General features: G+C 53.2%; 2 protein-coding genes and 1 long non-coding RNA gene across 3 annotated transcripts; 2 read left to right on the top strand and 1 right to left on the bottom strand.

Annotated features, from left to right (window-relative positions):
- The first annotated feature begins 814 nt into the window (after nucleotides 1-814).
- On the top strand, nucleotides 815-7,508 carry TRNP1 (TMF1 regulated nuclear protein 1). Its single transcript, XM_059070701.2, has 2 exons — nucleotides 815-1,834; nucleotides 6,759-7,508. The coding sequence occupies exon 1, from the start codon at nucleotides 953-955 to the stop codon at nucleotides 1,661-1,663; it is 711 nt and encodes a 236-aa protein (XP_058926684.1). The 5' UTR covers nucleotides 815-952; the 3' UTR covers nucleotides 1,664-1,834; nucleotides 6,759-7,508.
- Nucleotides 7,509-10,631: 3,123 nt separating this feature from the next.
- On the bottom strand, nucleotides 10,632-17,426 carry TENT5B (terminal nucleotidyltransferase 5B). Its single transcript, XM_059070489.2, has 2 exons — nucleotides 17,002-17,426; nucleotides 10,632-12,524 (listed from the first exon to the last, which is right to left on the bottom strand). The coding sequence occupies exons 1-2, from the start codon at nucleotides 17,242-17,244 to the stop codon at nucleotides 11,502-11,504; spliced, it is 1,266 nt and encodes a 421-aa protein (XP_058926472.1). The 5' UTR covers nucleotides 17,245-17,426; the 3' UTR covers nucleotides 10,632-11,501.
- Nucleotides 17,427-17,850: 424 nt separating this feature from the next.
- LOC131760609 (uncharacterized) lies at nucleotides 17,851-23,634 on the top strand. The gene is made up of 3 exons (XR_010837247.1): nucleotides 17,851-17,925; nucleotides 23,040-23,083; nucleotides 23,340-23,634. It is a non-coding gene; the product is annotated as an uncharacterized lncRNA (long non-coding RNA).
- Nucleotides 23,635-27,273: the final 3,639 nt, after the last annotated feature.

Here is a 27,273-nt window from a genome sequence, read left to right as displayed (position 1 = left end):
GTGAGGGGACCCAGGTATCTGAGTTCCCAGAGGGCATGAATGGATGAGCTTGTCCCTTTCGGCGGTCCAGATTGAGCCACGGACCTTGGGCAAGGCTCCACTACAGCTTCTGGGTCTGTTTCCCGCTCTGTGTGATAGGTGTGGGGACACCTACTGGGAGGAGCAGACAGGAGCAGGGGCTTGGAAAGAATTTTGCCCACTGAGGGGTCGGGCTCCCCTGGGGGGCCACCAAGATTTGCGAAAGCCGCGCCAAGCTCAGCAGCAGTGCTGAGGTTTGTTCTGCAAGTGAAGGACTTGCTTGGTGAGGAACCAGTACGGCCAGATCCCCGCCAGGAGGCCAGTCGCCCCTCTGCGTTAACCTCTCCATGGCCGCAGGGAGATTGGAGACGGTGGTCCTGGTGAAGTTTGCGGCCCAGGAGACCAGGTAGAGCCGATTCAGCCAAGGGGCAGCGTTTGGTACTGTGCAAGGAGACAAGCCTCCTGAGTTGTGTCTCAGGCTTTCATTGTCACATAGTGTGGCTTCAGGCAAAAGCCTACCACAGGTGGGGACTGGAGTCTATGATTTCTAAGCACCAGCTACTAGAGCTTATGACTCAGGGGCCAGGCCAGAGAAGATGCGGTCCCCTTTCCACCCAAAATTTGGAGGAGGTGGATAGGGACTGGATGCCCTAGCAGAGCAGCCAGGGTCGAAGGACCAGGGACCTGTAGGGTTTGGGCAGTGTCCTGACGGGGCGGGGCAGGGGAGGAGGGTTCAGGGCATGCTAGTCTTTGATTGGCTGTGCTGCCCTTCGCTCCGCCCCATGGTCTATAAGACGCACCCGCGGCTGCCTTGGTGCTAGTGTGGGGGCTGCGGCCGCGTCTCTCTCCGGTTTGAATCCTCCATCCTTCCCAGCGTGGGGGACGGCCTGCGAGACCCGCGGACCTACTGCTGCGGACCGCCGGGGGGCGGGGGATGCCGGGCTGCCGCATCAGCGCCTGCGGCCCGGGGGCCCAGGAAGGGTCGGCGGAACCGGGGTCCCCGTCGCCGCCGCCCGGGGAGCGCCTGTTGTCCCCTCAGCCCCCGTCCCCAACTCCGACCTTGACCCCGACCCCGGCTCAGGCCTCACCTCAGCCCGAAGTGGCCCAGGAGTCGGCGGGCTCGGCCGAGGGGCAGGAGCTGCAGCGCTGGCGCCAGGGCGCTAGCGGGGGCGCGGGGCGCACCGGGCCGGCAGGGGGCGCGGGCGGCGGCCCGGGCGCGGCGGCGGCGGCGGCGGCGGCAGCGGCGGCAGGGGGCCGCGCGCTTGAGCTGGCCGAAGCGCGACGGCGACTGCTGGAGGTAGAGGGCCGCCGGCGCCTGGTGTCGGAGCTGGAGAGCCGCGTGCTGCAGCTGCACTGCGTTTTCCTGGCGGCCGAGCTGCGCCTGGCGCACCGCGCCGAAAGCCTGGGCCGCCTGGGCGGCGGAGTGGCGCAGGCCGAGCTCTATCTGGCGGCGCACGGGTCGCGCCTCAAGAAGGGCTCGCGCCGCGGCCGCCGCGGCCGCCCGCCCGCACTGCTTGCCTCTGCGCTCGGTCTGGGCGGTTGCGTGCCCTGGGGCGCCGGGCGCCTGCGGCGGGGCCACTGCCCCGAGCCCGATTCGCCCTTCCGCCGGAGCCCTCCCCGCGGCCCCGCCTCCCCCCAGCGCTGACCTCCGCGCCCGGACCTCTGGCCACCCCGACAGGCCATCGCCGAGGTGCAGACGGACGGATTGTGGACGCCGGCTGGATGGACGGCGTCACCGACGCGGATAGACAGATTGCCCGACCCCAGGAGGAGACAGTCCGGGGGCCGAGGGCCCAGTAAAGAAGGCTAAACTGAGGTGCGGTCTTAGTGGCTGGTGCATCCGTGGGGCGGGGCGGGGCGGGATGGGGCGGTGCAAGACTCCAGACCTCCTTCCCTAGGGCTTCTGGAGTCCGCTGGGTCCTTAATAAAGCTGTCCACTTTCTGTTGCCGCCACTCCCAGACCTCCTGCGGAATGAGGTAGTAGCACCAAGTCCCCATTATAGAGTTGGACAAATGGAGGCTGCTCAGATCCCAGAAGGGGTTTGCCAGCAAACTTTTACCCGTTGGAGCCTCCTGCACTGACGCAGCACCCCACCCTCACCTTCCACCAGCGCTGCATTTCCTGGGTTTCTTGGGGCTGTAAGAAGAGTCTTGCCCTTGAGGCTGCTGCTTTCTGGCACTACCCTTCGGGAGGCCAGAATAATGAGGCCACAGGATGGGGTGGGGGGGCTGGCACAGCGATGTACCTCTGAGTTCTCCTCTCCTAAGCCCTTGTTTCCCATTCGGGGAGATGGAATCCCAGAGAGGCTACGGATTTGCTCCCACCATACTTATACTTAGGACCTTCCACTTCTAGGAGACAGGTCTTTTCTCAGGCCCTCATGCAGCTTCTCTAAGAGGACAGTCTGACTCAGATGACCAGGGTGGGGTGTTTGGTGACTGCCTGAAGCTTTGCCGGCTCTCCTAGGGGCTCCCTCCCAACCTGTCACTAAGATGGCTCTGCCAGGGATGGAGCCAGGTGACATCCTTTAACAGTCCTCAGCGGGGCAGGTATGTCATGGCTTCTAGATTCTAGAAAGTGGGGCCTTAAAGGGCCAGACCTGGAATGAGATCTGCTTCTCTTCCTTTCCACATGCCCTTCAGGCCCCCCATTCCCCTGCCCCACTCAGCTGTGAATGGCCTGGCTGCTGCTTTGCTGCTCACTGGCTGAGTTGACTGCAGCCTCACTTATCAGTCTGTGATGTGGGTATCTTCACCTCTTGGAAGGGTTGTAGTGAGGTTAACACAGGGCAGAGGTCTGTCTTTTCCCATAAATCACGGAAGAATGTTTTATTCTCTTATATCACACCTAGAAACAGGCACTGCTTTTGCTGACGGAGCCTAGGAGCTGATTTAAAGTCCTCATTTTACGGGGTGGCAAGGTCAGCTAGGGACAGAACTAGGTCCTAGACCTGTGTTTGTCCTTCTCGCAGTACCTCTCCGCTGTCCAGGGTCAGGGGCTAGATAGAACTGGTGTCAGCTTGTCTGCCGTGTGACCTAGAACAACTCTGCCCTCTCTTTGGGCCAGTTTCCTCAGTCCCTCTCTGAATGTAGCTGTCCCTCCTCATGTCAGGGCTTAGGAATGGGGAGAAGGGTATAGAATGAGATAATTAAGAATCACAGGAATCTGGTGTAATCCCAGAGTCCTCAGGGTCAGGTGCACTGCTCTGAAAGGCAGAGACCCAGGGGCCCTCACCTGTCCCTCCCCCAACTAGCTCTTCCTCTTCCTAGACCAAACTTTTTGCCTGATTTCTCAGCTAACAGCCAGGACTTCCTGAACCCATTCTTAGCTGGGAAGGGAAGTCCAGGAGGAGGTCTCAGAGACTCTGAGAGCTTGTGGACTGGGAGAGCAGTGAGGGGCCCTGGCATCCTCTGGCCTCCCCAGAGAGAGAGGACTTTCCAAAGCTACTTGGGTCATTTAGGGTCTAGAGGCCCAGAGAGGACAAGGACTCCCTGGAGGTGACACAGTGAGGAGCTCAGGCTTCAGCGCTGGGCTGCAGCCAGGACTGTTTGTTTTCTGAGTTGCATGGGAGAGGGACACTTGGTCCAGGGAAGCTTTTAGCTAATGGTGTAAAGTGCTCTGTGTCACCACAATTTTGCCTTTCTCTGGGATTTATTGGTAATCAGCTTTGTCCTGATTTGGGGGGGTGGGGGGCGGAGCGGGTAGGGAATTAGAGATGGCTCTTTCTGGAGACAGTGGTATATGTAGGAAATGGAGATTGGTCCTAGTCACAGGCAACTCTGTCCCCTCCCTCCACTTCCAGATGTCCCATGCTTCTCACTAAGGGCCTCAGCCAGGGCACACAGTGTTCAGTGACTTGAACCCCAGCTCTTGGTTCAGTACTCTGTCCACTACTCCTCAGCCAATTAATAAACGTCACCTTCCTACCACTGTCTGGCCCACCTAGGGCCCCTCTAGAAGGCTTCATATTCTCCTCAATCAACAAACATTGATCTCTGCTCAGTCCAGTGGCTCAAGAAGCAGCGCTGAATCAGAGGGTCTCTGTTTTCAAGGACTTGTGTCTCTCAGCCCTCTTCTAGGCAGCCTGCCCTGGCAATGTTGGAGGGCTGTTTTTAGGCCTTCACAAGTAACTATAGCCCCTGGTTAGACACTGCATCCCCACCCTGCCTGACTTCCCGAACACTTTCTAGATGACCCAGCATTCTAGCCCTGGGGACTGGACTGAGTACAGGGGATCATGAGGGATCTGTGCCCTGAGGACATTGATTGCCACCAGTGAATCTGGAATGTCAGCTGAGGGAAGTGAGGGGCTGGAAGACCAGTTCAGGGTTTTAGTCGGGCCCTGCCCCTCCCCTGGATGAGCCCTTTCGCTCTCTTGGCTCGTCCCTGACAAGAGAGGCGCCTCTGGGCGGCACCTCCAGAGGGCGGTGTGGGCTGCTTCTCCGGGCGTGCGGGCAAGGCCTGGAGCGGGCTCGGAACCCACAGTGTCCCCGCCTCCAGCCAGCCTCTTCCCTTGTTGCCCAGGCTTCTCGGGCTTTGAGCTTTAAAGGTCTGGCAGAATGTGTGGGTACTGGTGGTCACTTAGAGAAGGGGTGGGCCTCTGACCTCAGAGGGAAGGTCCATCAGGAAAGACTTTCCTGGAGAGAGAGGTCGCCCCTGTTGGCCGTCACCGTCTGAGTAAAAGCCCAGAGTAGTTTCACTCCTTCCAGATTTGTTACACTGATAACTCATCAGAACACCCCATCCTGCCGCCGCCCCCTGGGAATCAAGGTGGCTTCCTAGAGATTAGGCTGAAGCGACAATTCACAGCGAAAGTGCTCCGGGTCTGCAGTGGCCAGTCTCTAGGAGGCTCCCTTCCCCTAACAGCCAGGTCCCTGGAGAAAAACCCAGGGTCCCAGTCTTCTCTGAGCTGAAGGAGAAGCAGAGCCTTTACCTCCTCCCCTGCTTTACAGCCAGCACGGGAGGAGGTATTTGGGAAAGCTGGGAGATCCCCAGCCTATTTCTTCCCACATTAGACCTTGACCGCACGCTGGCTGGGAGTGATGGGGGAAGGGACTCCTTGGTTGTGGCATAATGGATTCACCACCACCTCTATGCCAGGCCCTGTGCTAAGCACTTTACACCCATTATCTCTTTCAGTCCTCCCAGCTACTCCGCAAAGTAGGAGTTAGCCCCATTTCCATAGATGAGGAAACTGAGGGGGGGCGGTGGCAGGTGACTTGCCCAAGGACATAGAACCTCTAAGTGGGGGACACCTTAAACATCAGGCTATGTGGCTTTTCATTTATCAGGTGAATGAGGGCTCCGTTTATCAGGCTAATGAGGGTTTCTGAACTCTCACCCTTTGAGTCTGGGTACAGTGAACCCTGGTCCTTGGTTCTGGGGAGGGATGTGATCAGACATTGGAAGGGTGGCAGAAGGTGGCATCTTCTGCCACGCCTCCAAGGTCAGGGCACACCGCCAGAGGCTGGCTCCCCTGCTTGGTTGTCTGGGCTTTGGGGGGTAAGTCAGGCTGAGTCAGCACACCTGGCTTCAGGCAAGGGCAGGCCAAGGATGCGCAGGGCCTGGGCTTGCCTTGGAGGCTGCCTCCTCTCCCGGCATATGTGGGCTGGCGTGTTTGGTGCCAAGGAGAGCAAAGAGCCTGGGATGGCAGAGGAAGAGGGTGACAGGCTCCATGGTGGAGCAGAAAGTGTCCCGTCTTAGAACTAGACAGACCTGGGATTTAGTCCTGACCTGGAGCTTCTCACCTGGGAGACCTTGGGCAAATGACTTCCCTTCTCTGAGCCAGTTTCGTGTGTGTGTGTGTGTGTGTTTTTTTTTTTTTTTTTTTTTTTTTTTTTTTTTTTATAAATGATTGTTTTACATCACTAGGGGTTTTTGTTTGTTTGTTTTTTGATGTTGAGGGTAGGAGTTTATTTATTTATTTATTTATTTATTTTTGCTGTGTTGGGTCTTCGTTTCTGTGCGAGGGCTTTCTCTAGTTGTGGCAAGTAGGGGCCACTCTTCATCGCGGCGTGCAGGCCTCTCACTATCGCGGCTTCTCTTGTTGCGGAGCACTGGCTCCAGACCCGCAGGCTCAGTAGTTGTGGCTCACGGGCCCAGCTACTCTGCGGCATGTGGGATCTTCCCAGACCAGGGCTCGAACCCGTGTCCTCTGCATTGGCAGGCAGATTCTCAACCACTGCGCCACCAGGGAAGCCCCTGTGTGTGTGTTTTATGGGGAGTTAGGGAGGAGATAATTTCTGAGTATTGAATGAGAGGTCACACTAAGTGCGTAGCACATAGTGGAGGTTTGTAAATGTTCGGTGGAGCCAACCTACCTAGCCCAGGAGAAGTTGCCAGGACAGAGCCCCCAGGCAGTGTGGGCCTTTGCGTCTCCAGAGCATCGCCATATCAGGCATCCTTGGAACAGTCCCCCTTCTCCCTCCCATGACAGTCCCTGAGGAACTCCATAAGGGAAGAGGTGGAGGAGGGGGCAGGCTTTTTATCCCAGGAACATTCCATTCCAGCTGCTCAGACCAGCGGGGATCCCAGCCAAGGACAGAGGCCCAAGGGAGCTCACTCCAGGAGCCCCCACCCCTTCCCGGGCGGGAGCAAGTGGAGCCTGATTCCAAAATATTGCCCCTGCACCTTCTCTCCACAATGGTCCCTCTAAAGGAAGTAGATGTCGAAGGGTTTGCGTGGGGCTGGGTGGCTATGGGAGAGAGACAGTTAAAGCTCTTGAAATTATTCTTTCCAGCTCCTCAGAGCCTCGACTCTGGATCTGACTCCTGGACTCTGCTCCTTCCCTGGGCACCTCCTTCAGGAAGACTCCTCTCATTGACCCTACACAAGCATGGCACCCTCCTCACTTCACAGGAGCCCTTCACTTCACAGTGGCAAGGGGCTGGATTCTGGGGAAGTTGCCGATACTATGAATTTCTGTATATATGCTGCATTTGACTTTGGCTTACACTGTACGACTGAAGATGTTACGACAAGTCTTTGAGGCTCAGCAGTCAGATTATTTAAGAGTGCAGCAAAGCTTTCCAACGTGAAAGTGAAAAGGATCTCTTTTAAAAATGTCATCATTCTTAAACAAGTCACAGTGCAGCTGGGGTCCCCATTTTGGTAGATGCTGTTGCTTCTCAGTCTAACAGCACCAGGAGGCCTGTTTGAGGGGAAACATTGCTCTGAGCAATCCCTCAGTTCCCCTCATTCACGTGTCCTCTCCAGGTGGGCACGTGCCTGTGGCCCCTCAGAAAGGTAATGGGCTGCTGGTTCCCGGGGGACACACCTCTTTCTCAGGAAGAGGTGTTGGCAACATAGTTCTAAGTTTTAAATGAAAAAAGGGAGCACATTTATTCAAATATCCTGGTGGTAGAGGGAAGGGGGCCACACCGACTCACACATAACCCAGAACTTGTAGAGTTCCCCAAAATGAACACATATAGAGCCAGTTCCTTGATGTATACATTCAGGAAGAATAAATCTCAGTGATGTGAGACAAGCACGTGTGGTTTTGAGGTTTACTCTGTGAGTGGCGTTGCTGCCTTTCCTTTTTGTGTGTCTGTCACGGATCTTTAAGTTGGCAGTTCCTTGAGCAGCTTCTGTTTAGTTTCGTTTGGCAATCTGGGCCTGCTTCCTGATTTGTAGACCGACTTCTCCCTTGACCTGGCTCAAAGTTGACCCTCTTTATGGAGTCTTCCCCAAATAAGGATGTGTTGAGGAAACTAGGGGATGGAATGCACGTGTGAGACTGTGTGACACGAAGGGATGTGGGCGCGTTTGAAATAACACGGCCGCGTGGTGATCCGTGGAGGATTGTGTGTGACCGTGCTGGTGAATGGATGGACCTGTCTGTCACTCAGGCTCCCAGCAGGAGACACAGCACACTCAAACTGGGCAGAGACTTAAAAAGGGACTATTTCCAAAGATGGGGGCTGGGCTTAAGAAACTAACAAGGTATATGCAGCTCTCCAGGGCTAGCAACTGGGAGAAGCCATTACAACTGCTGGGCCTGAAGGGGTAAGAGAGGAGAGGGGAGGGGAGGGGAGGGGAGGGGAGGGCACACGGACCCGGAGAGTGCAGCTGTGTGGAGAGGGCCCCTGACAGGAGCAGTGGTCTTTGGTTGAGAGATGTAGGCAACCACGGTGGCCTGATGGGAAGAGAGCAGGGGGAATAAACACCTTATTCTCCTCCTCCCTCCAGTATCTCCTGCTGGGGACTCTCATTGGCTGAACCCAACAGAGAGGTAGGGAACAAGGGGGCCATAGATGCACAGTCCATAGAGGTCAGCCTCCCAAGGGCACAGAGCCTGAAGAAGGGTGGAGAGTGGGACTGGAAGGGCCAACATATCATGCAACTGCCTGAGGGCATTATCTTCCATTTCCTAAAGTTCACTGCAAGGCTTTTTCCCCCTCTGGAGCCCCCCCCCCCACCATGGGTCACAGGGGGAGTGGACTGTTGCTTGGAGAACACTGGGGTTGGGGATGGGGGATGGGTCTTTCTCCCTCAGCCTTCCCCTCTCTGGCTCTGACTCCCAGTTCTTGATTCCTTCCTGTCCTGGCATCTGAGATGGCTGCAGGAACTGTCCATGAGAGAACAATGCCAACCACTGAGTCAGTGTTTTTTTTCACACCCAGAAAACACTACACCTCTCCCAAACACACCCCCAGGCACACCTGCTGCCACAGGGGCCTCTGACATAGTCACCACAAGGCATGGCTGGTGTCACAGTTGCATTAAGAAAATGTACAAACTTGGCAAACAGTAATGCAAACTCTTTTTCTCCGTCACATGTATGTACAGGAGACATACTGTCACGCTCATCCATGTGAAATCAGAGTGTAGGGGCAGGATGGTGCCGGGGTTAACAGCAATGGCTCTGGGGGCAGACAAACCTCTTTGACCTCTCTGGCATCGGTTTCCTTGTCTGTAAAATGGAAATTCTTGCTCTTCTCTCGTGGAGATGTTGGGAGGGTGCACTGAGAAGGTGTGGTCGGGGAGAACTTAGCAAAGTGATAGTTGTTAGTGGGAAACGCCTGTCTCCCACGTCTCATGGGGAACGCACACGCCTGCACAAGGTCAGCAGAACACCATCAGGCGCATGTGCCCTTCCCCAGACATACCTGCCAGGAGCATGTGTACATTGACAAGTCCCCTCTGCCCAGAATGCTTTTCCCCAGACATCGGCATGGCTTGCTTCACACTGTCTTTAAGTCTTTGTCCAATCAAATGTCACCCTTTAAAGGAGGTTCACTCTTTTTAAAATTGCAAACCCAGCACTTCCAATCCCTTACCTTGCTATGTATATTTTTAGGCATTGCTGACCTTCTAAGACTATATAATTTAGTTTATTTTCTTTCTACCCCATTAGAATGTAATCCTCACAAGGGTAGGGATCTTGTCCTTTGTTTGCTAATGTGTTCCCACCCCTGGAGGGGTGGCTGGCACACGTGGGCTGAATCCAGTGCACACACGCGTGTGCCGTGGGTTTCTGGCTCTCTCCCCTCTGAAACGAGCACGTCCAGGTGAACCCCACTCCCCACCCCAACAAGCTAAGCCTGTGTGCTTACATTGTGAGCATTCCCTCATGCCCAAAGCAGGAGCTGGGACGAATTTAGTCCCCCCATCCCAGGACCCTAGTTGGGTCGGCACGGCCAGCGTGGGGTGGGAGGCTGCTTCCAGTCACCAAGCAAAGAAAGCCTTTCCACTCCTCCTTCCAGCCATCTGAGCCCAGCAGGGACCCAGTGAACAGGCGAGATGGCTGGACTCACCCAGCTGACCAGGGGCCTCCTCTGTGGCCTTGTTTTTTCCACCCTGGCTGGAACCATCAAAGCCAGCACTTCAGAGGCCACTAGTGAGGCTGAATATGTTAAGGACTTTGCAATCCTTGGATCAAAGAGGCTGGGTAAACAGTGGGCAGCGTCTAGGCCTGTGACTGGCTGATGCCCTGAGGCATCAGCTTCCCTGAGAGCTTATGGCTGGCAGCTGGCACTCACTCCCAGACAGCCAGGCATGGCCCCAGCTGCGTTTGGAAAGGAGAGTCCCTGCCCCTCTAGGGGACCTGCTTAGAGCAAGCCAGAGTGTGTCCATCAGCAGTAGGGGGTGAGAGAGGAAGCTGGAGGATTGAGGGAGGCTTTCCCAGCAGGGAAGCCAAGCCTCGGCTTGGGGGGGCCCTAGAAGCCCCCCAGTCCCAGCTGCCACCACTAGGGGGGGGTCTCCAGTCCAGACTCACACTCCTTGTTCTACACCTGCTTCCTGGGAAGGGTTAGGGAAGGGTGAGCAGGGCTGGGGTCAAGCAGCCCTGAGCACTGGAGTGTGAGGCCAGGTCCAGGGTCCTTAGGACTCCAGGAAGGAAACAGTGAAATATTTGCTCTTTAGCAAGAGACTTGCTGAGGTGATATCCAGGGGCAAGTCAAACCTGTGTGGACAGGGGCTCCTAGGACAGCTGCCAAGCTGGGCTGGTGTTGGGGGAAGGAGGAACATTCCCCAGCTACAGCCCAGGACTTAGACCCTGCCCTCCAAATGTCCCCTCCCATAATACAAGCCAGACTCAGGCTGGGGGAAGCAGCCACAGATCCCACAGACTGTGGAAGGTCCTTCTCCCAGGAGAAAGCATGGTACTAGGTTCAGTGTAGACAATCTTTATTGGCAGGTGTTAAGAGTGCTAAATAGTACCAAATACAGAGGGGTGGGAAGGGAAGTGGGACGTGGCTCTCCTCCCCCATGTAAGGACCCTGTAACCAGGCCAGTGGGGTAGGAGCACTTGACTGTGGCTACTTTGTACCCAGCACCCTCCGGAGAACAAGCTCCCAGGCAGGAGGGCTCCTCAGGACATGGGGGAGGGGAGCTGTACCCCAAGCAGGGGCAGGGGCTGTGTCCCACCCCAGGCTGCTTAGTTCCTGTCCACTGCACACCTCAACCGACAGCTTGGGGTAGGGGTGTTAGGGGACTGAGCTAAACCTATCCCTTTCCAAACCTAGGTATCTGCCTCATGTCTCAGTTTCCCTCCTCCTAGTTAGTGGCCCAGCCCGAGTGAGTAGTTCTCATAACATACCATATTTTAGTCACTGTGTGGGCTGCAGGCCCTCGGAGGCTGCTGGTTTCACTGTGGGCTGGCCCTACCCAAAAAAGACCCTTTCTAGGCCACAGAAATCAACCTGAGATGATAGGCATTGAAGCTACCATCCCAAACATTCTTTGTCTCCTGAAGGCAATTGACCCCCAAGACGAATTTCCCCTGCACCCCACAATCATGCTGGTCCAAAAGTGTAGTGCAAATAACCAAAAGGTCCATTTACCAAGAATCTAAGCTTGGCCTTCAGCCCACAGGGGCTTCACCTGGGGGAGGAGTCTGGTCTGTTCAGTTTAAGGCCCAACCCTGCAGCAGTGCTGGGCTACCTGGCACGGGCTGCCTGTCTCTGGTCATGTTCTCCATGCACTTCTGGAGGCCCCACTCCATCTGCAGAGGCCCAGTCCTTTCTGGCCAGGGTCTGAGTCAGTTACAAGGCAGCCAGGTGGGATAGGAGGCGTGGGCCCGGGACAGCAGAGGCTGCACGGGGGTCACGTAGTAATTGACAGTGGCGGGCAGGACCCCATCAGGGACTGGGGAGTGCCAGGCCAGGGAGGCCGCGGCCACCGGGCCCTGCTCGGCCAGCGCCTGGAGCGCCAGCGTGGCGATGAGGTCCAGCGTCTGGCGGCGCTCGTGGCTCATGAGGCACACTGTGCTCTCGTTGACCACCCGGTGCAGCGTCACCAGGCAGGCGTAGCGGCGCGCTGAGTCGGCCCCGCTGAAGTGGGCCTCGAGGTAGCGCTCCAGCATGCGCTGCTGCTCCGCCAGGTCCGGGAAGTCGATGAAGAAGCGGGAGCACATGTAGCGCTGCAGGGCGCTCACGTCGGTGCCGGGCCGCGGCCGTAAGCCCCGCACCAGCAGGTGGCAGTACTTGAGGAGGCCGCCCCCTCGGATCTCTTCGGGACTGCGTGTGGCGATGACACGGTGCCGCAGGTGGTCCAGGGCCTCGGCGAAGTCCCCGTACAGGCTCTCGCCTGTCACCGTGGGGTGGAAGGCCTCGGACATGGGCGTGGAGGAGCACTGGCTGAAGAGTAGCAGGGAGTCCAGGAGGATCTGGAAGGAGTCTACGCTAAACTCGAACTGACGCCTGACCGAATCCACAAACTTGAGCTCCACGTTCTTACCGCTCTTGTTGGACAATGAGATGAGGCTCCAGCGGTCCGTGTCTGTGCATACTTTCACCAGCTTCTGCACATAAGCTTCCTTGAGTGTCAGGGGTGTGATCTTGGCCCGGCTCACGCCGGCTGGCAGGAAGTCCAGCAGGCAGGCCAGCACCACCTCTTTGGTCAGCTGGAAAGACGCCTCGCTGTGCAGGTCCACGCGGAACACCAGGTCCAGGTCCTTGTAGCCCAGGCCACTCTCGGGGTGCAGCACGTGGCTGGCGGCCGAGCCGTGCAGCCGCACACCGTGCACGCGCAGTCCCTGCTCCTCCAGGCTGTTGCGGACAACCTGCAGAGGGGATGGCAGGAGGGAGAGGTATCAGCGACCTGGGCCCCTGGGGTCCGCTATGGGCTTCCACGTAATAATCACAGCGACATCAACCACTGTTGGCCACTTATCAGCTGTCGTGCCTTTGGAAAATCATTTAATTCTCTAAGCCTAAGCCTCTATTTCCTAATCTAGAGAGTGGCCAGTTTGGAGGAATGACTCAGCAATAATGACAGCACATATGTGCATAGAATTTACTAAATGCCAGGTCCTGATCTAAGCACTTTATACATTAGGATATAAACTCACGTAAATCTTACAGTGACTCTATGAGGTGGGTATTATTACTCCCACTCTACAGATGGGGAAATGGAAGCACAGAGGGGCCAAGTAACTTGCCCAAAGTCACACAGCTGGTGAATGCAGAGCTGGGAACTAAACTCAGAGTTCATGTCTTAACCAGTATGCAATTCCACCTCTCTAAAACTGCAAGTAAAACACTTCGTTTTGTGCCAGACATGATGCAAACTGCTCAAGTGTGTTGGGAATGTAATTGGCTGTTCACATGCATTACTACATTAATGCTCACAATAATCCTGTTTGAGTATTATTACTCCAATTTACAGATGGGGGACCTGATGCACAGAGAGGTCATGTCCAAAGTCAGAGAGTAGTTGGGGTTAGACTAGAACACAGGACAGTTGGATTCTCAAGTCCATGCGTGCTCTTTTTACTATGACACGTTCATTTATCTTTAGAAGGACACAGTAAATATTAGACTAATTTTACAGATGAGGAAACTGAGGCTTATAGTGGTAAAACACTTAAGGCTCAGAGAGGAAGCCATTCAAAAATGGCAGGGCTGGAAGTTGAAACCCAAACTCTTTCTGCTCTTGGGTGAGGGGATGGGTCAAAATCCCTGGACCCGGACATTCAGTTTTCTCAGCAGCCCAGCGTACACCAAAAGTGACCAGGCAGCATTCCTACCCTGAGCAATTCTGCAACTCCGCCTTGCTGCCAAGTCAGCTCCAGACCCGGCTGCTCTTCTGGCCTCCCAGGGAATTACTACAAAGAATGCCCGTAAGTGCTGAGGAGGCAAGCTGCAGTGGGGCAATCTGAGGCGGGCGGCTCCCTCCAGAAAGCTTCCAGGAGGAGGACCCTGACTAGGGGAAGGTATTATCACGGCTATGGCGGGGAAACATCTGGCCACCAGGGACCTGCGGGGCCAGGCAGCTGGGGCAGGGGAAGGGAATATTGGCTCGGCACCTATTGGGTGCCAGGCATTGGACCTTCTTACCAGAATCTATGGGGAATAGATCTTTAAAATCTCCAAGTTATATATGGGGAAACGGAGGAGTGAAGTTACCTGCCCAAGATCACCCAGAGGTGATCCAGTTATGGCTGACTCCAAAGCCTATCTTCTTTCTACCACATTACCAACCCAGGGTTTGGAAGGAGCAGAGGCCAGAAAGTAGGGTTCTAATCCTCTCTCTCTTTCAAAGTTTCCAAGTGAGGGCAACCCACCAATCACTGAAGCCCAGGGCCAGAGTAGCTAGGGAGCAGGAGGGTGGGGGTTGGGGAAGCCTGGCCAGGCAGACGGGGGAGGCTGCAAGTAAGGGGCCAGTTGTTGCAGTTCAGCCTGTGGGACTTCTAACCCACACTCTGGCAGCTGGCAGCTGTGCCCATGTAGGCCAAGGGGAGAATTGGGCCAAAAAGTTTGTCCTAAGGACCCTGGCAGACCTGCAGAGTAGACCAGCCCCCTGTCCAAGTTCCATTAGAGCTGACTGGGCCTTACTCAGCGCCAGCTCCTGCTCCCAGGCTGATGCCCACCCTAGGGCATGGCATCTGGCCTGGTGAGTAGGTAGGAGTACCCTTGGTAAATCGCCTGTGTCAGGCCATGGGGCCGGCCGTGTCAGCCAGCCAGCCAGCGACTGTTGTCTCTTTCCCAGGTGTGACTACAGCCTGCTTGGCAGGCAGTCCCCAGATACCGCCACACCCAAGGACTGCAGGGCAGCTTGGAGCCTCCTGAATCAGACGTTCCAGCCATGGAGGGGGCAGTGGCTGCACCTTCCTTTCTTCTGTGCCAAGGCCCTCCCCCAAAACCACTCTGCTCCCAGGCTGCTGCTGAGACCTGCAGGGAGGCCATAGGTGCTGTCAGCCAGCAGGCTTACAAAACTTGAATCCAGAGCCACTTGATGCAGGCCCTCTAGCTGCGGCTGGAGAGATCAGAGTCTAACTCAATCCTCTGGACCCAGAGAGGGCAAAGGACTTGTTTAGGGTCACACAGCCAATAAGTGGCTGAACTTAATTAAAACCAGTCCTCCTAGACCTATGAGCAGGGGTCCTCCTACAGGAGAGTGGGTCCCTCTAGCCCAGGGACAAGCAAGAATAGCATCTCTAACTGCCCAGATCACTGCTGTAGGAAGACCTTGTGGGGGTAGAGAGGGAGAAAGCTTCCAATTCTTGAACCATCGGATAACTCAGCACTAGTGAGAAGCCCCAAATCAACAACCAGCACCTCCCACCACACACATACACACACAACCAGTACCTCCACTCCCCCCCCCCCATATATCCCCATAGTTTGTGAAGCTGCTGGCTGCAGATTCCTGCCAGGAGATGGACTTTCTTCACACCAGGTGAAGGCACCTGCTTCTTTTGGATTCTGGAAGCAGAAGGGGCATTAGAGAGCAGTTCAACCCATCCCCATTGAACAAATAGGGACACTGGGCCCAGCAAAGGGAAGTGACAACTGTCCAGGCCCTGAAGACAGATGTCCAACCTCCCAGTCCAACTCTGAAGTTGCCACTTCCCCCTCCCCGCCACAGCCGGCAGCTCCCTGCTTTTGTGATATTTCTGACCCTAGTCTAGGATAGTAGTACTTTGTACTATTATCACATTGTAGAGTCAGCTCCTATTGACCTGCAGTCTCCCCCACCTGGCTGGAAGGCAGGGAGGCTGGGTCCCAATCACATCTATGCTCCTAGTGTCCTGAACAGGGCCTGGCACAGAGCAGACACCAGTAAAGGCAGTTTGGACCATACTGATAGGGGCAGGGACTTCCCCTCCAGGGCACTGCATGGTGGAGAGGTGAACTGCCACACTGGGCTCATGCCTGGGACAATAGTCCTAGAGATACAGCATTTGGGGCCCCAAGGTTGACCTGACTGTCAAGGGGAGAAAAGCCTCAACTGGTTTCCTAATCACCCCATGACAGTGGGGCAGCCAAGAAATGCCTCAGTGAGCACCACTGATGAGTCAGCCCTGGGGAATCTTTCCCCACCCCCTCCCATTCCGTGGGAGGGAGGGCGAGGTAATCCCCCAGCAGGCACCACTCCTCCTCTGTGGAAGCTAAGGCAGGAGCAGGGGGGTGGCCTGCTTCACCTGGCTTGTATGGTTCACCCCCCAGAAAGAAAGTCCATCTGCTGGCAGGAATATGCAGGAATTGTGGCTAGATTTTCTGGTTTTTTCTATCTGCTAACACCTAGAAGTTGAGTCTTGGGAACTGGGGAAGAGGTGGGAAAACCTCGAACCTGCAGTAACCGGCTCCTGGGAAGACCCAAGATTCTCTGGGTTTGATTTTCCCCTCTAGGTAATCTTAGGCAGCTCGCTGCCCCTCTTGGGGCCTCAGCTTCCCCAGCTATAAAATGCATACAATAATTACCATCTTCTGGTATTTCGGGGCTTGACAGTGCCTGGGCTAACAGGTGAAAGAGCAATTTTAGGGTTGCTGAGAGTCAGGTAAAGGGAGGAGGGAGTCTGTGGAAGAGGAGAGGAGTCACCAGAATTCTCTTCTGCTCCTCAGGAGAGAGGTGGGGCTTGCGGCCAGAGACTCGGCCCTCATTTCCAATCTTGGGGAGGGAGAGAAACTCCTAAACTGGACACCTGATGTTGCCCTCCAGCATGCAGGCATCAGGTCTGGCCTGGTGCTTAATCTCCTCCTGCCACAACCCTACTTGAGAGGGAGAGAGTCCTTGCTGGAATTTCTCAGCTTTCCCACCTAGCGAGGGGGCTCTTGAGCCATGCGCTGTGGGAACACAGGACAGAGTCTGCTCCTAGAACCTTGAGAGAGGGAAGAGGTAGAGGGTGAGACCCAGGGATGACGATTTAGAGATGAAAAGAACTATTTTGGACTCAAGCATGTACATCTACCCACCCAGGGCTGCCTGGCATCTGTTGTCCCTGCAGGCGGGGTTGTTCTTCCTCCACGGCCAGGTCCCCCCCCATTTCCCGCCCCTCTTTCCAGCCAGGGCCTAGGTGAATGGTCCAAGCGGAACTGGGGCTCCTTAAGGGGCGGGGGACGGGAAAGTCAAGTGGGGAGAGAGTATGAGGTGCAGGGGGAGGAGGGTATGGACTGCCATCAATGTCGTGAGATTTTGTTACAGCCCCTGTCCTTCTCTGAACCTTGTTTTCTTAGCTTTCCAGCAAATCGAACAGACTCCGGGAGCCTCCCAGCCACGAGAGCCTCAGCCCCATATCCCCACCCAGCGCCTCTCACCTGCACGATCTGCCGGGGCTGCACGCTCAGCGTGGGGAAGTTGCCGCGCCCATGAATGGGAATCGGTTCGCTCAGGAGCGCATCCAGCCGCTTCACCTGCGGCCAACTCAGCCCACTCAGGTGCCGTCCGAGGGAAGCCGATGCGGCTGCCGGGGCGGCCGTAGCCACCGCCGAGGCCGCAGCGGTCTCCACCTGTTCAGCCGCTCGGTCCGGGCTCTCCGCTCCGCTTTCCGAAGGCATCATTAGCCCGGCCCTGGGGCCCCGACGGCAGAAACCGGGGGGTGGTTAAGGGGAAGAGGGCAAGGAGAGCGGCTGGGACGGGGCCAACGCGGAGGGCGCGGGGCCGGACAGCAGCGACGGCGAGGCAAACCCAAGGAAAACCTCCGACGGTAACGACCTACGGACCCTAAAGCCTGTGGCCTGGGGCCCAGCCGACTCTTATAGGCCGCGGGCGACACGCCCATTGGTCCCGGCTGCTGTCACACAGCGGGAACCAACCCCCCCGCCTCTCAACGCTCCTACCATTGGTCAGCAGAGCTTTGCACGTGAGTCACTGGTCTCCAGGAAGATTCCGATTGGCTGGAAGGCACGCCCCTGCCCCGCCCTCCTTCTCCGGCAGAATTCCCTCCTTTGGTCCTTAAAGAACTTCTGTTCTCGGTGATTGGCCCGGGCGGAAGGCAGGGCCTGGATTTAAAGGGACTGCGCCCTCCAGGGGCAGACGTGAGGGAAGTGACCTGTGGAGTTTGTAGCGGACCACTAAGATCCCCCCCACCCCACCCCCACCCCCGCTGGAAGTAATTTCGAAATCACCCGGCCTGGTACTGGTCATACGCTATTTTCAGAAGCCCAGAGAGATTGTGCCACTTGTTCAACTCCACACAGTGCTCCTCCTGCTCTCCGGCAATCTTCCAGAGTTGAGAAAAGGTAACAAACTTGTATACCGTGGTAGATACTTTTTTTAAAAAATGTGACTTTATATGGAAATAGGGTCTTTAAAATTTAATTTATTTATTTTATTTATTTATTTTTGGCTGCGTAGGTCTTCGTTGCGGTGCGCGGGCTTCTCATTGCAGTGGCTTCAGTAGTTGTGGCTCGCAGGGTCTAGAGCACAGGCTCAGTAGTTGTGGTGCACGGGCTTAGTTGCCCCACGACATGTGGGATTTTTCCGGACCAGCGCTCGAACCCATGTTCCCTGCACTGGCAGGCGGATTCTTAACCACTGCGCCACCAGGGAAGCATAATACTTTTTAAATGTACTCTCTTGAGTACATCACTGACTGGCCAGCGTTAATGTTTTGGTTTAGGGGTGAGGAAACCTGCTCAGAGAAGGGGACTGACTCTCTCAAGGTCACACAGCAGGTGAGAAGGGGCCCTGGTGCTGAATCTGCGCTATAGAATCTGTGGGCGCATGCTCTCTCCACTACACTTGAGCAGACCCAGGGCCTTCACGGGGCTGGAGGTTGGAGGGAAGCTGGAACTGGGGTGTTGGTCTTCTGGCAGGAGCTTCCTGGGCAGCTGGTGGAAGTCTTTCCTGCCAGCCTCTTACCTTTCTCGGGTCCTGTGTGACCTTGGGTAAGTCACTAAACCTCTCTAAGCCAGTTTCCTCATCTGCTCCAGAGAAGGGGCTCAATAAATTTTTTTAAAAATTTGATTTGATTATTTATAGTTGGCAAAACATTTTCATATGTTCTATTGAAATAATACGTTTATGTGTTTTTCTCTTGCATTTTACAGAGCCTAGTGGGATGAGGCTTATTATTGATGTTACTTTTTTTTTTTTTTTTTGGTGGTACGCGGGCCTCTCACTGTTGTGGCCTCTCCCGTTGCGGAGCACAGGCTCCGGACGCACAGGCCCAGCGGCCATGGCTCACGGGCCCAGCCGCTCCGCGGCATGTGGGATCTTCCCGGACCGGGGCACGAACCCGTGTCCCCTGCATCTGCAGGCGGATTCTCAACCACTGCGCCACCAGGGAAGCCCTGATGTTACTTTTAATCTTCTTTTCTTATTTTAAATATATGTGCTTCTGGCAAAATTTTAGAAATTGAGTCTGATTCATCTTTGCAATATTCCCTTTTAAATTAAACATCATTCTTCTAACAATTAATTAAATATCATTCTCCTAACACCCCCATTCCATAAGGTAGGCTGGGCAAGGAGCAATGTGTCCAATGTACAGACAGAGAAACCAAAACCTAGAAATGGTAAACTTCATTCCAAGGTCACCAGGTTGTCTCAGACAGACCTGGGACTAGATTCCAGGAGCCTGACTCTCAGACTAGAGCAGCTGCTTCCTCTGTCTGGAGGCCAGCCCAAGCAAGATGCTGCCCTTGTCCCCTCCCTCCCTCCCTCCATCTTATCTGGGGTCAGGGACTTCCTCTGGCCCCCAGGGTGGGGACCTGCTATTTGCACCACTGCCTGGCTTTGTGACTTCCAGGCAAGTCTCTTGCACTGTCCTCAGCACAGTTGCTTGCTATTTTGTTTTACCTTCTCTTGAAAGACAAGAAATAGATAAGAAATATACTTCAGCCAAACCCAGAGTCTCCAAACCCTTGACCTATCACTTCCATGCCCCAGCAGAGGAAGGAAAAGAAAGGAAACTAACATTTACTGGATAACCTACTATGCACCAGATACTTTACATACATGATCTCTAATTCCTAAAAATACATCTCAAGAAGTGGCATCAGGCTTCCCTGGTGGCGCAGTGGTTGAGAGTCTGCCTGCCGATGCAGGGGACGCGGGTTCGTGCCCCTGTCCGGAAAGATCCCACGTGATCTGGGCCTGTGAGCCGCGGCGCTGGGCCTGTGCGTCCGGAGCCTGTGCTCCGCAACGGGAGAGGCCACGACAGTGAGAGGCCCACGTACAGAAAAAAAAAAAGAAGTGGCATCATTATCCTCAACTTACAGATGAAGAACCTAAGGTTTAGAGTGGTCAAGTGACATGCCTAAGGTCATACAACTACTAATTGGCAGTGTGACACTTGAACCCAGGTCTCCTGACTCCAGAGCCCTAATTCCCTGCTCTTCTTTTTTTTTTTTGCGATACGCGGGCTTCTCACTGTTGTGGCCTCTCCCGTTGGGGAGCGCAGGCTCCGGATGCGCTGGCTCAGCGGCCCTGGCTCACAAGCCCAGCCGCTCCCCGGCATGTGGGATCTTCCCGGACCAGGGCACGAACCCGTGTCCCCTGCATCGGCAGGCGGGTTCTCAACCACTGCGCCACCAGGGAAGCCCCCTGCTCTTCTTAAAAGAGTTGGCACAGATCACAGAGTCCTGCTTGGCATAACCCTGGATGAATGGACCCACAAGATCCATTCATCCATTCATTTATTCATTCATCAACCAACACAGATATACTAAGCACCTACTGTGTACCAGGGGCTGGGCTAGGCCCTGGGATATGATAGGCAAGGTCCCTGCCCTTCTCGAACTGACATTCAGGTGTAGTAAGACAACAGTCAAGTAAGTAAATAAGACATTTTGAATAGTGCTAAAAAGAAAATAAAACAGGGACTTCCCTGGTGGTCCAGTGGGTAAGACTGTGCCCTCCAAATGCAGGGGGCATGTTTGATCCCTGGTTGGGGAGCTAGATCCTGCATGCATGCCTCAACTAAGAGTTCGCATGCTGCAACTAAAGATCCCACATGCCACAACTAAAGATCCCGCATGCCGCAACTAAGACCTGGCACAGCCTAAATGAATAAATAATTTTTAAAAACAGGGAAATGGAAGAGAGAGCAGCCACAGGTATATGTGAGTGTGAAAAATATATAGCAAGAGAGGGGAAGAGAACTAGAGTGATCAATATACATCATTAGATAGTGTAATCATGGAAGTCCTCTCTAAGGAGGTGACATTTCCATTGTGTCTGCTGGATCCACTTCTGCCCTATCTCCCCATCTTGTCCCTGGACAGCCAGGGCAGCAGAGAAGGTGCCAAGCTACATATTCCTAGAACTCTGAAGGCTTTAGCTGAGAGGGCCTTTGACAATCATTTTGTTTACTCTCTTCCCACTTTGTAGATGGGGAAACTGGGGTCCAGAAAGCGGAAGGGATTTACCCCAAGGAGACTGGCTAGGACTGGAACGACACAGGGGCAGCACCTTGTGGTGTGGGCTGGTGCTGTGCCCACCCCATACACTTGAATTAAGTTCTCTAAGGAAGGAAACTTAGAGATCTCTTTTCCTCTCCCCTTCCTTCTGCCTGGGCTAGGAAGAGCAATTAGCAAATTCATGCACCGTGAATCACCCTTCTGTTGACACTTCTATTTCCAAAGCTAATTGGTCCAATGTTTGACCAATCACAGGACCTGAACTTTAGTTTTGGGGGGGATGTGACTTGGGGATGTAGGAAGAGGAGAGTAGGGGTAAACTCATAGGGTTTTTCATTTTCATTTTCACCAAGACCAACTTTTAATTGTTCCAATGAATGGAGGGGATAATGACAGCTGAAGTACATCCTGAAGAGTCCAACTGGCATTCAAATTTTATATATGAGCCTTTTCCCCCCTGGACGAATTTCCCATCTTAATTCTGACTCCATCTGATTTTAAAAGGGAACTTACTCTGTATAATAATTGAGTCATAGTGACACACTTTCCCTATCTGAGCCTCAGTTTCCTATTCTGTAAAATGGGAGAGAAATAGGAGTCACACTCTTCCATTCACACCTTCTATGATTTAAGGTGGTGGGAAGGGAGAAGGGGTCCCAGGAGAGTCTCGGTCCCTACATTGGCCCCTCAGCTCTGGGACCCGAGGCAGGAGCATCCTGGGATCAGCCCACATTACTGAGGGCATTGTTCCTAGACCCACACCAGGCGCTTTCCACACAGTTTCTTGTTCTATTTTCAGAACATAATCTTTTGACATAGGAGTCATCTTTCACTTTGCACAAGAGAAAACTGAGGCTCAGAGAAACTAATTAATTTGAGCATGAGTTGGTGAGTGGCGCTTCATATCCAGGTCTGGCTGAATCCCATGACCTACCCAGGGTCCTGCCCCTGAGGATGACTTGGTTTGTTCAATTACACACAGATAATCCTCCCCTATGGAGAACACCCATTCCCTCCTCCCATGGTTCTTGTCCTCCACCCTACCTCAGTCCCTCATGGCCAAGGTGATCTCCTAGACCTTGTCATTACCAACAATTATGCCCCTACCCTGAGTAATTTCAATATCAAGTATCCCATCCTCCTGACACCACCTCCTGTGTCTTCTGCCCACTCCCTCTAGAACCCTGACTCCGTCAGTTCCGGATCTACCTACACTTCAATCCACTGATCTTCCCACCTTTTCCCCTACTGTTCCTCGCCTCCCTCATGTCCTGACTTTCCTCCTTAACCAGCTTAGGTTCTGTGGACCATAATTATAATTACTTCCTTGCATACGCCCTCAACCCCCTTGCTCCTTTCTTGTTAAATTGCACTCACCTGGCAAAACCACACCCTGGTTAATCTAACTCTGCACTTGCACCCACACAGTTGGCAGAAGCTGGAGAAAGACACACAGCCCTGCTGACTGGTCTCACTTTAATGTCACACCCACCCTCCTCCAGGGGACCCTTTGCACTGTCTCGAGATCCTACCATATGACCCAGTCCTGTCACTCTCGCATGGTCCTATAGACAATTTCTCACCTTCTCCTCCCTCCTCAATCACTGACAGCTCTTCCCCCAACCCTCCCTCAGCTCTTGACCTCTCTTCCTACCTCACTGAGAAGATAAAAGTGATCAAAAGAGAATTTCTGCAGACTCTCAACACCTCCTCTACCCAATCCCTGGGTCTGTGCCTCATTTTACCCTCCCTCCTGCTACCTTGGATGAACCCCATTTGCTCCTCTCTGTGCTTCCCTTCCACTCATACACCAGATCTTCTGCCTCTCACCTGCTCAAGGACTTCACTTGGGCCATTTCCCCCTCTCTTCTGGTTCATTCCAATCAGTGTTGAGACATAATTTTTTGCATCTCAGAAAAAAACCACAACAAAACCAAGAAACCTCTCTTGACCTCACATCTGCATCCCCTCCACCCCATTTCTCTATATAGATCTTCCTCGACCTACGGTGGGGTTACATCCTGATAAACCCATGGTAAGCTGAAAATATCCTAAGTTGAAAATGCATTTAATACATGTAACCTACTGTTAACTAGGTTTAGCCTAGCCTACCTTAAACGTGCTCAGTACACTAACATTGGCCTGAAGTTGGGCAAAATCACCTAATACAAAGCCTATTTTATAATTAAATGTTGATTATCTCATCTAATTTATTTTTATTTATTTATTTTTTTTTTTTTTGCGGTACGCGGGCCTCTCACTGTTGTGGCCTCTCCCATTGCTGAGCACAGGCTCCGGATGCACAGGCTCAGCAGCCATGGCTCACGCTCCGCGGCATGTGGGATCCTCCCGGACCGGGGCACGAACCCGTGTCCCCTGCATCGGCAGGCGGACTCTCAACCACTGCGCCACCAGGGAAGCCTCATCTAATTTATTGAATACTGTATTGAAAGTGAAAGACAGAATGGGTGTAAATGTATCGGTTGTTTCCCCTTGATGTGATGTGGTCGTGTGGTTCAATGGGAGCTGTACCTTGCTGCCACTGCATAGCATCACGAGAGAGTATCAGACCCAATATCGCTAGCCCAGGAGAAGATTAAAATTCAAAATTCAAAGTACATTTTCTACTGAATGAGTATTGCTTGTGCACCATTGTAAAGTCGAAAACTTGTAAGTAGAACCATTGTAAGTTGAACCACCGTAAGTTGGGCACCGTCTGTATAGCAGAACTCTTTGAAAATGTTCATATTTGCTGCCTTCGCTTGTTCTCTTCTCGCTTGAACACACTTTAATAAGGCTTATGTCCCCACCACTAGACCAAAACTGCTTTTTCTTTTTCTTTTTTTTTGCGGTACGCTGGCCTCTCACTGTTGTGGCCTCTCCCATTGCGGAGCACAGGCTCCGGACGCGCAGGCTCAGCGGCCATGGCTCACGGGCCCAGCCGCTCCGCGGCATGTGGGATCTTCCCGGACCGGGACACGAACCCGTGTCCCCTGCATCGGCAGGCGGACTCTCAACCACTGCGCCACCAGGGAAGCCCCAAGACTGCTTTTTGTCAAGGTCACCTGTGACCTTCACATTGCTTAATCCAATCCTCAAGGGGTTTTGGCCCCATATGCCGCTTGCAGGATCTTTGTTTCTCCACCAAGGATTGGACCTGGGCCACAGCAGTGAAAGTGCCCAGTCTTAATCACTGAACCACCAGGGAACTCCCCATCACATTTTTTTTGGAAATAGCTATATTGATATATAATTTACCTAATGAATTATATGGGTGAAGTATATGATGGCTAACGTGTACTTCACCCATATAAAGTGTACAATTCAGTGGTGCTTGGTATACTGACAGAGCTGTTCAACCAGCACCATAATCAATTTTAGAACATTTTCATCACCCCCCAAAGAAACCCTGTGCCCTTTAGCAGTCACTCCCCATTTTCCCCCAACCCCTTCAACTCACAGGCAACCACTAATCTACTTTCTACCTCTGTATGGATTGCCCTATTCTGGGCATTTCATATAAATGGAATCATACAATACGTGGTCTCTTGTGACTGGTTTCTTTTACTTAGCATAATGTTTTCAAGGTTCACTTATGTTATAGCATGTATTAGTATTTCACTTTTTCTTTATTGACAAATAATATGCCATGGATATATGGATATACCACATTTTATTTATCCACTCATCAACTGATGGACATTTGAGTTGTTTCTACTTTTGGCTATTATGAATACTGCTATGAATATTCATGTACAAGTTTTTTTAAACTTCTTTTTCTTTTTAAAGAGCAGTTTTAAATTCACAGCAAAATTGAGAGGAAGGTACAGAGATTTCCTGTATAGACTCTGCCCCCACATATGCATAGTCTCCTCCGTTATCAACAAAATCCCACCAGTGTGGTACATTTGTTACAACTGATGAACTTACATTCACACATCATCATCACTCAAAGTTTACATGACGGTCCACTCTTGGTGTTGTACACATACAAGTTTTTGTGTGGACATGTGTTTTCATTTCCCTTGGGTAAATATCTAGAAGTGGAATTACTGGTCATAGGTAATAAGGTAACTTTATGTTTACCCATTTGAAGAACTGCCAGACTGGTTTCCAGAGCAGCTGCACCATTTTACATTTCTCACCAGTGGTGTATAAGGGTTACAATTTCTCCATATCCTTGTCAACACTCGTTATTATATGTCTTTTTGGTTACAGCCATCTTAGAAGTAGTATCTCATTGTGGTTTTGATTTGGATGTCTCTGATGGCTAATGATGTTGAATTTCTTTTCATGTGCTTATTGGCCCTCTGTATCTTTGGAGGAAAGTCTATTCAAATCCTTTACCCATTTTTTTTTTTTTGGCTGTGCCATGCAACATGTGGGATCTTAGTTCCCTGACCAGGGATGGAACCCAGGCCCCCTGCAGTGGAAGCACAGAGTCCCAACCACTGGACCACCAGGGAAGTCCCCTAAATTGCATTATTTTAAAAAGTTATTATTGGGACTTTCCTGGTGGTGCAGTGGTAAAGACCCCGTGCTCCCAGTGCAGGGGGCCCGGATTCCATCCCTGGTCAGGGAACTAGATTCCACATGCATGCCGCAACTTGAGTTCACATGCCAAAACTAAGGAGCCACCTGCCACAACTAAGACCTGGTGCAACCAAATAAATAAATACTTTAAAAAATTATCTTTAAAAAATTGTTGAATTCTGAGGGTTGTTGTTGTTTTTTTTTTAAGAAGATGTTGGGGGTAGGAGTTTATTAATTAATTAATTTATTTTTGCTGTGTTGGATCTCCGTTTCTGTGCGAGGGCTTTCTCTAGTTGTGGCAAGCGGGGGCCACTCTTCATCGCGGTGCGCAGGCCGCTCACTATCGCGGCCTCTCTTGTTGCAGAGCACAGGCTCCAGACGCGCAGGCTCAGTAGTTGTGGCTCACGGGCCTAGTTGCTCTGTGGCATGTGGGATCTTCCCGGACCAGGGCTCGAACCCATGTCCCCTGCCTGCATTGACAGGCGGATTCTTAACTACTGCGCCACCAGGGAAGCCCCCAAAACTGAATTCTTGAACTGAATTGCTCCTCCCACAGCAAATGGCAACTTCCACTTCTTGGGCTGAACATATGAAGCCATTTTTTATTCCTTTTTCCTCCCACATCCCACATCCCATTTGTCCGCAAGTCTTGTTGGCTCTACCTTCAGAATACAGGCAGACTCTGACCCCATCTTGCCTGCCACTCAGCGTGCTGCCACCTCCCTGGGCATCACCCCCCTCCCCTGGATTATTGGAGCCTCCCTGCTGGCCCCCCTGCTATTGCACTTGTCTCCTACAGTGTGGTTTCAACCCAGCAGCCAGAACGATCCTTTTAAAACACTAGTTAGATCATGTCATTTTAATGCCTCCATCTCACTTGGAGTAAAAGCCAAAGTCCTCCACTCACCACAAGACTCCATGGGACACCCCACCCCCATCGCTCATCTGCTGCGGGTACACTGGCCTTCCTGATGCTCCTCTCCCACCTCAGAGCCTTTGCAAATTGCTTTCATCTGCCTGATACACTCATCGCCTCTTGGCCACATGGCTTCTGCCCAGTTCCTCCAGGTCTTTTTCTCAGTGAGCCCTAACTACCCAATTAGAATGGCAGTCTCCCCTCCCCACCCTCTCCTCTGCTTTATTGTTTCCATAGCACCCAGCACCATCTACACATCATGCTACACATCATACCTATTTATTGCCTGTTTGTCTGTTGGAACAGAAGCTCCAGGAGGGCAGAGGTGTTGTCTGTTTTTTTTTTTTCTGTGTATCCCAGCTCCTGGAGTCTATAAATATTCATAGGATGAGTGAAGGGAAGCTCGAGGGAAGGAGGAAGGAGCACTCTTCCAGAACCTGATCTTGCAGGGAGTGGTGCACTATAGCTAGAGACAGATGTCTGAGGAGGGACTTGAATGGAGTCCTCCTCAAGGTCATGGGAAGTTGGTTCCTGTTTCCAGCCAAGGAAGCCTGGTGAAGTAGGAGCCAAAAGCTTGAGTTCCTGTTCCAGCTTGGCCTCTTATTGGCTGTGTGCAACTGGGTGCAAATCACTCCCTTTCACTGAGCCTGGGTTTTCTCATCTGCTCATTGGGGTATTATGACCTAGTCTCAGGGCTGGCATAAAAGACCCAGTGCATGAGGGGTCCTGGCATGTAGTCAACACTCAGTGCATGCTTGCTCTCCCCAGAAGCAGTG

The sequence above is a fragment of the Kogia breviceps genome, chromosome 1 (assembly GCF_026419965.1).
Source record: "Kogia breviceps isolate mKogBre1 chromosome 1, mKogBre1 haplotype 1, whole genome shotgun sequence".
NCBI lineage: Eukaryota > Metazoa > Chordata > Mammalia > Artiodactyla > Physeteridae > Kogia > Kogia breviceps.
The sequence above is the reverse complement of the archived record's forward strand: the minus strand, read 5'-3'. Positions and strand labels throughout refer to the sequence as shown.

Excerpts from the sequence above, each read along its gene's own strand:
- TENT5B (XM_059070489.2), bottom strand. The coding sequence starts at position 17,244 with ATGATGCCTTCGGAAAGCGGAGCGGAGAGCCCGGACCGAGCGGCTGAA. Across the intron at positions 12,525-17,001 it reads AGCCCCGGCAGATCGTGCAG|GTTGTCCGCAACAGCCTGGA; the intron begins GTGAGAGGCGCT and ends TCCCCTCTGCAG.
- TRNP1 (XM_059070701.2), top strand. The coding sequence starts at position 953 with ATGCCGGGCTGCCGCATCAGCGCCTGCGGCCCGGGGGCCCAGGAAGGG.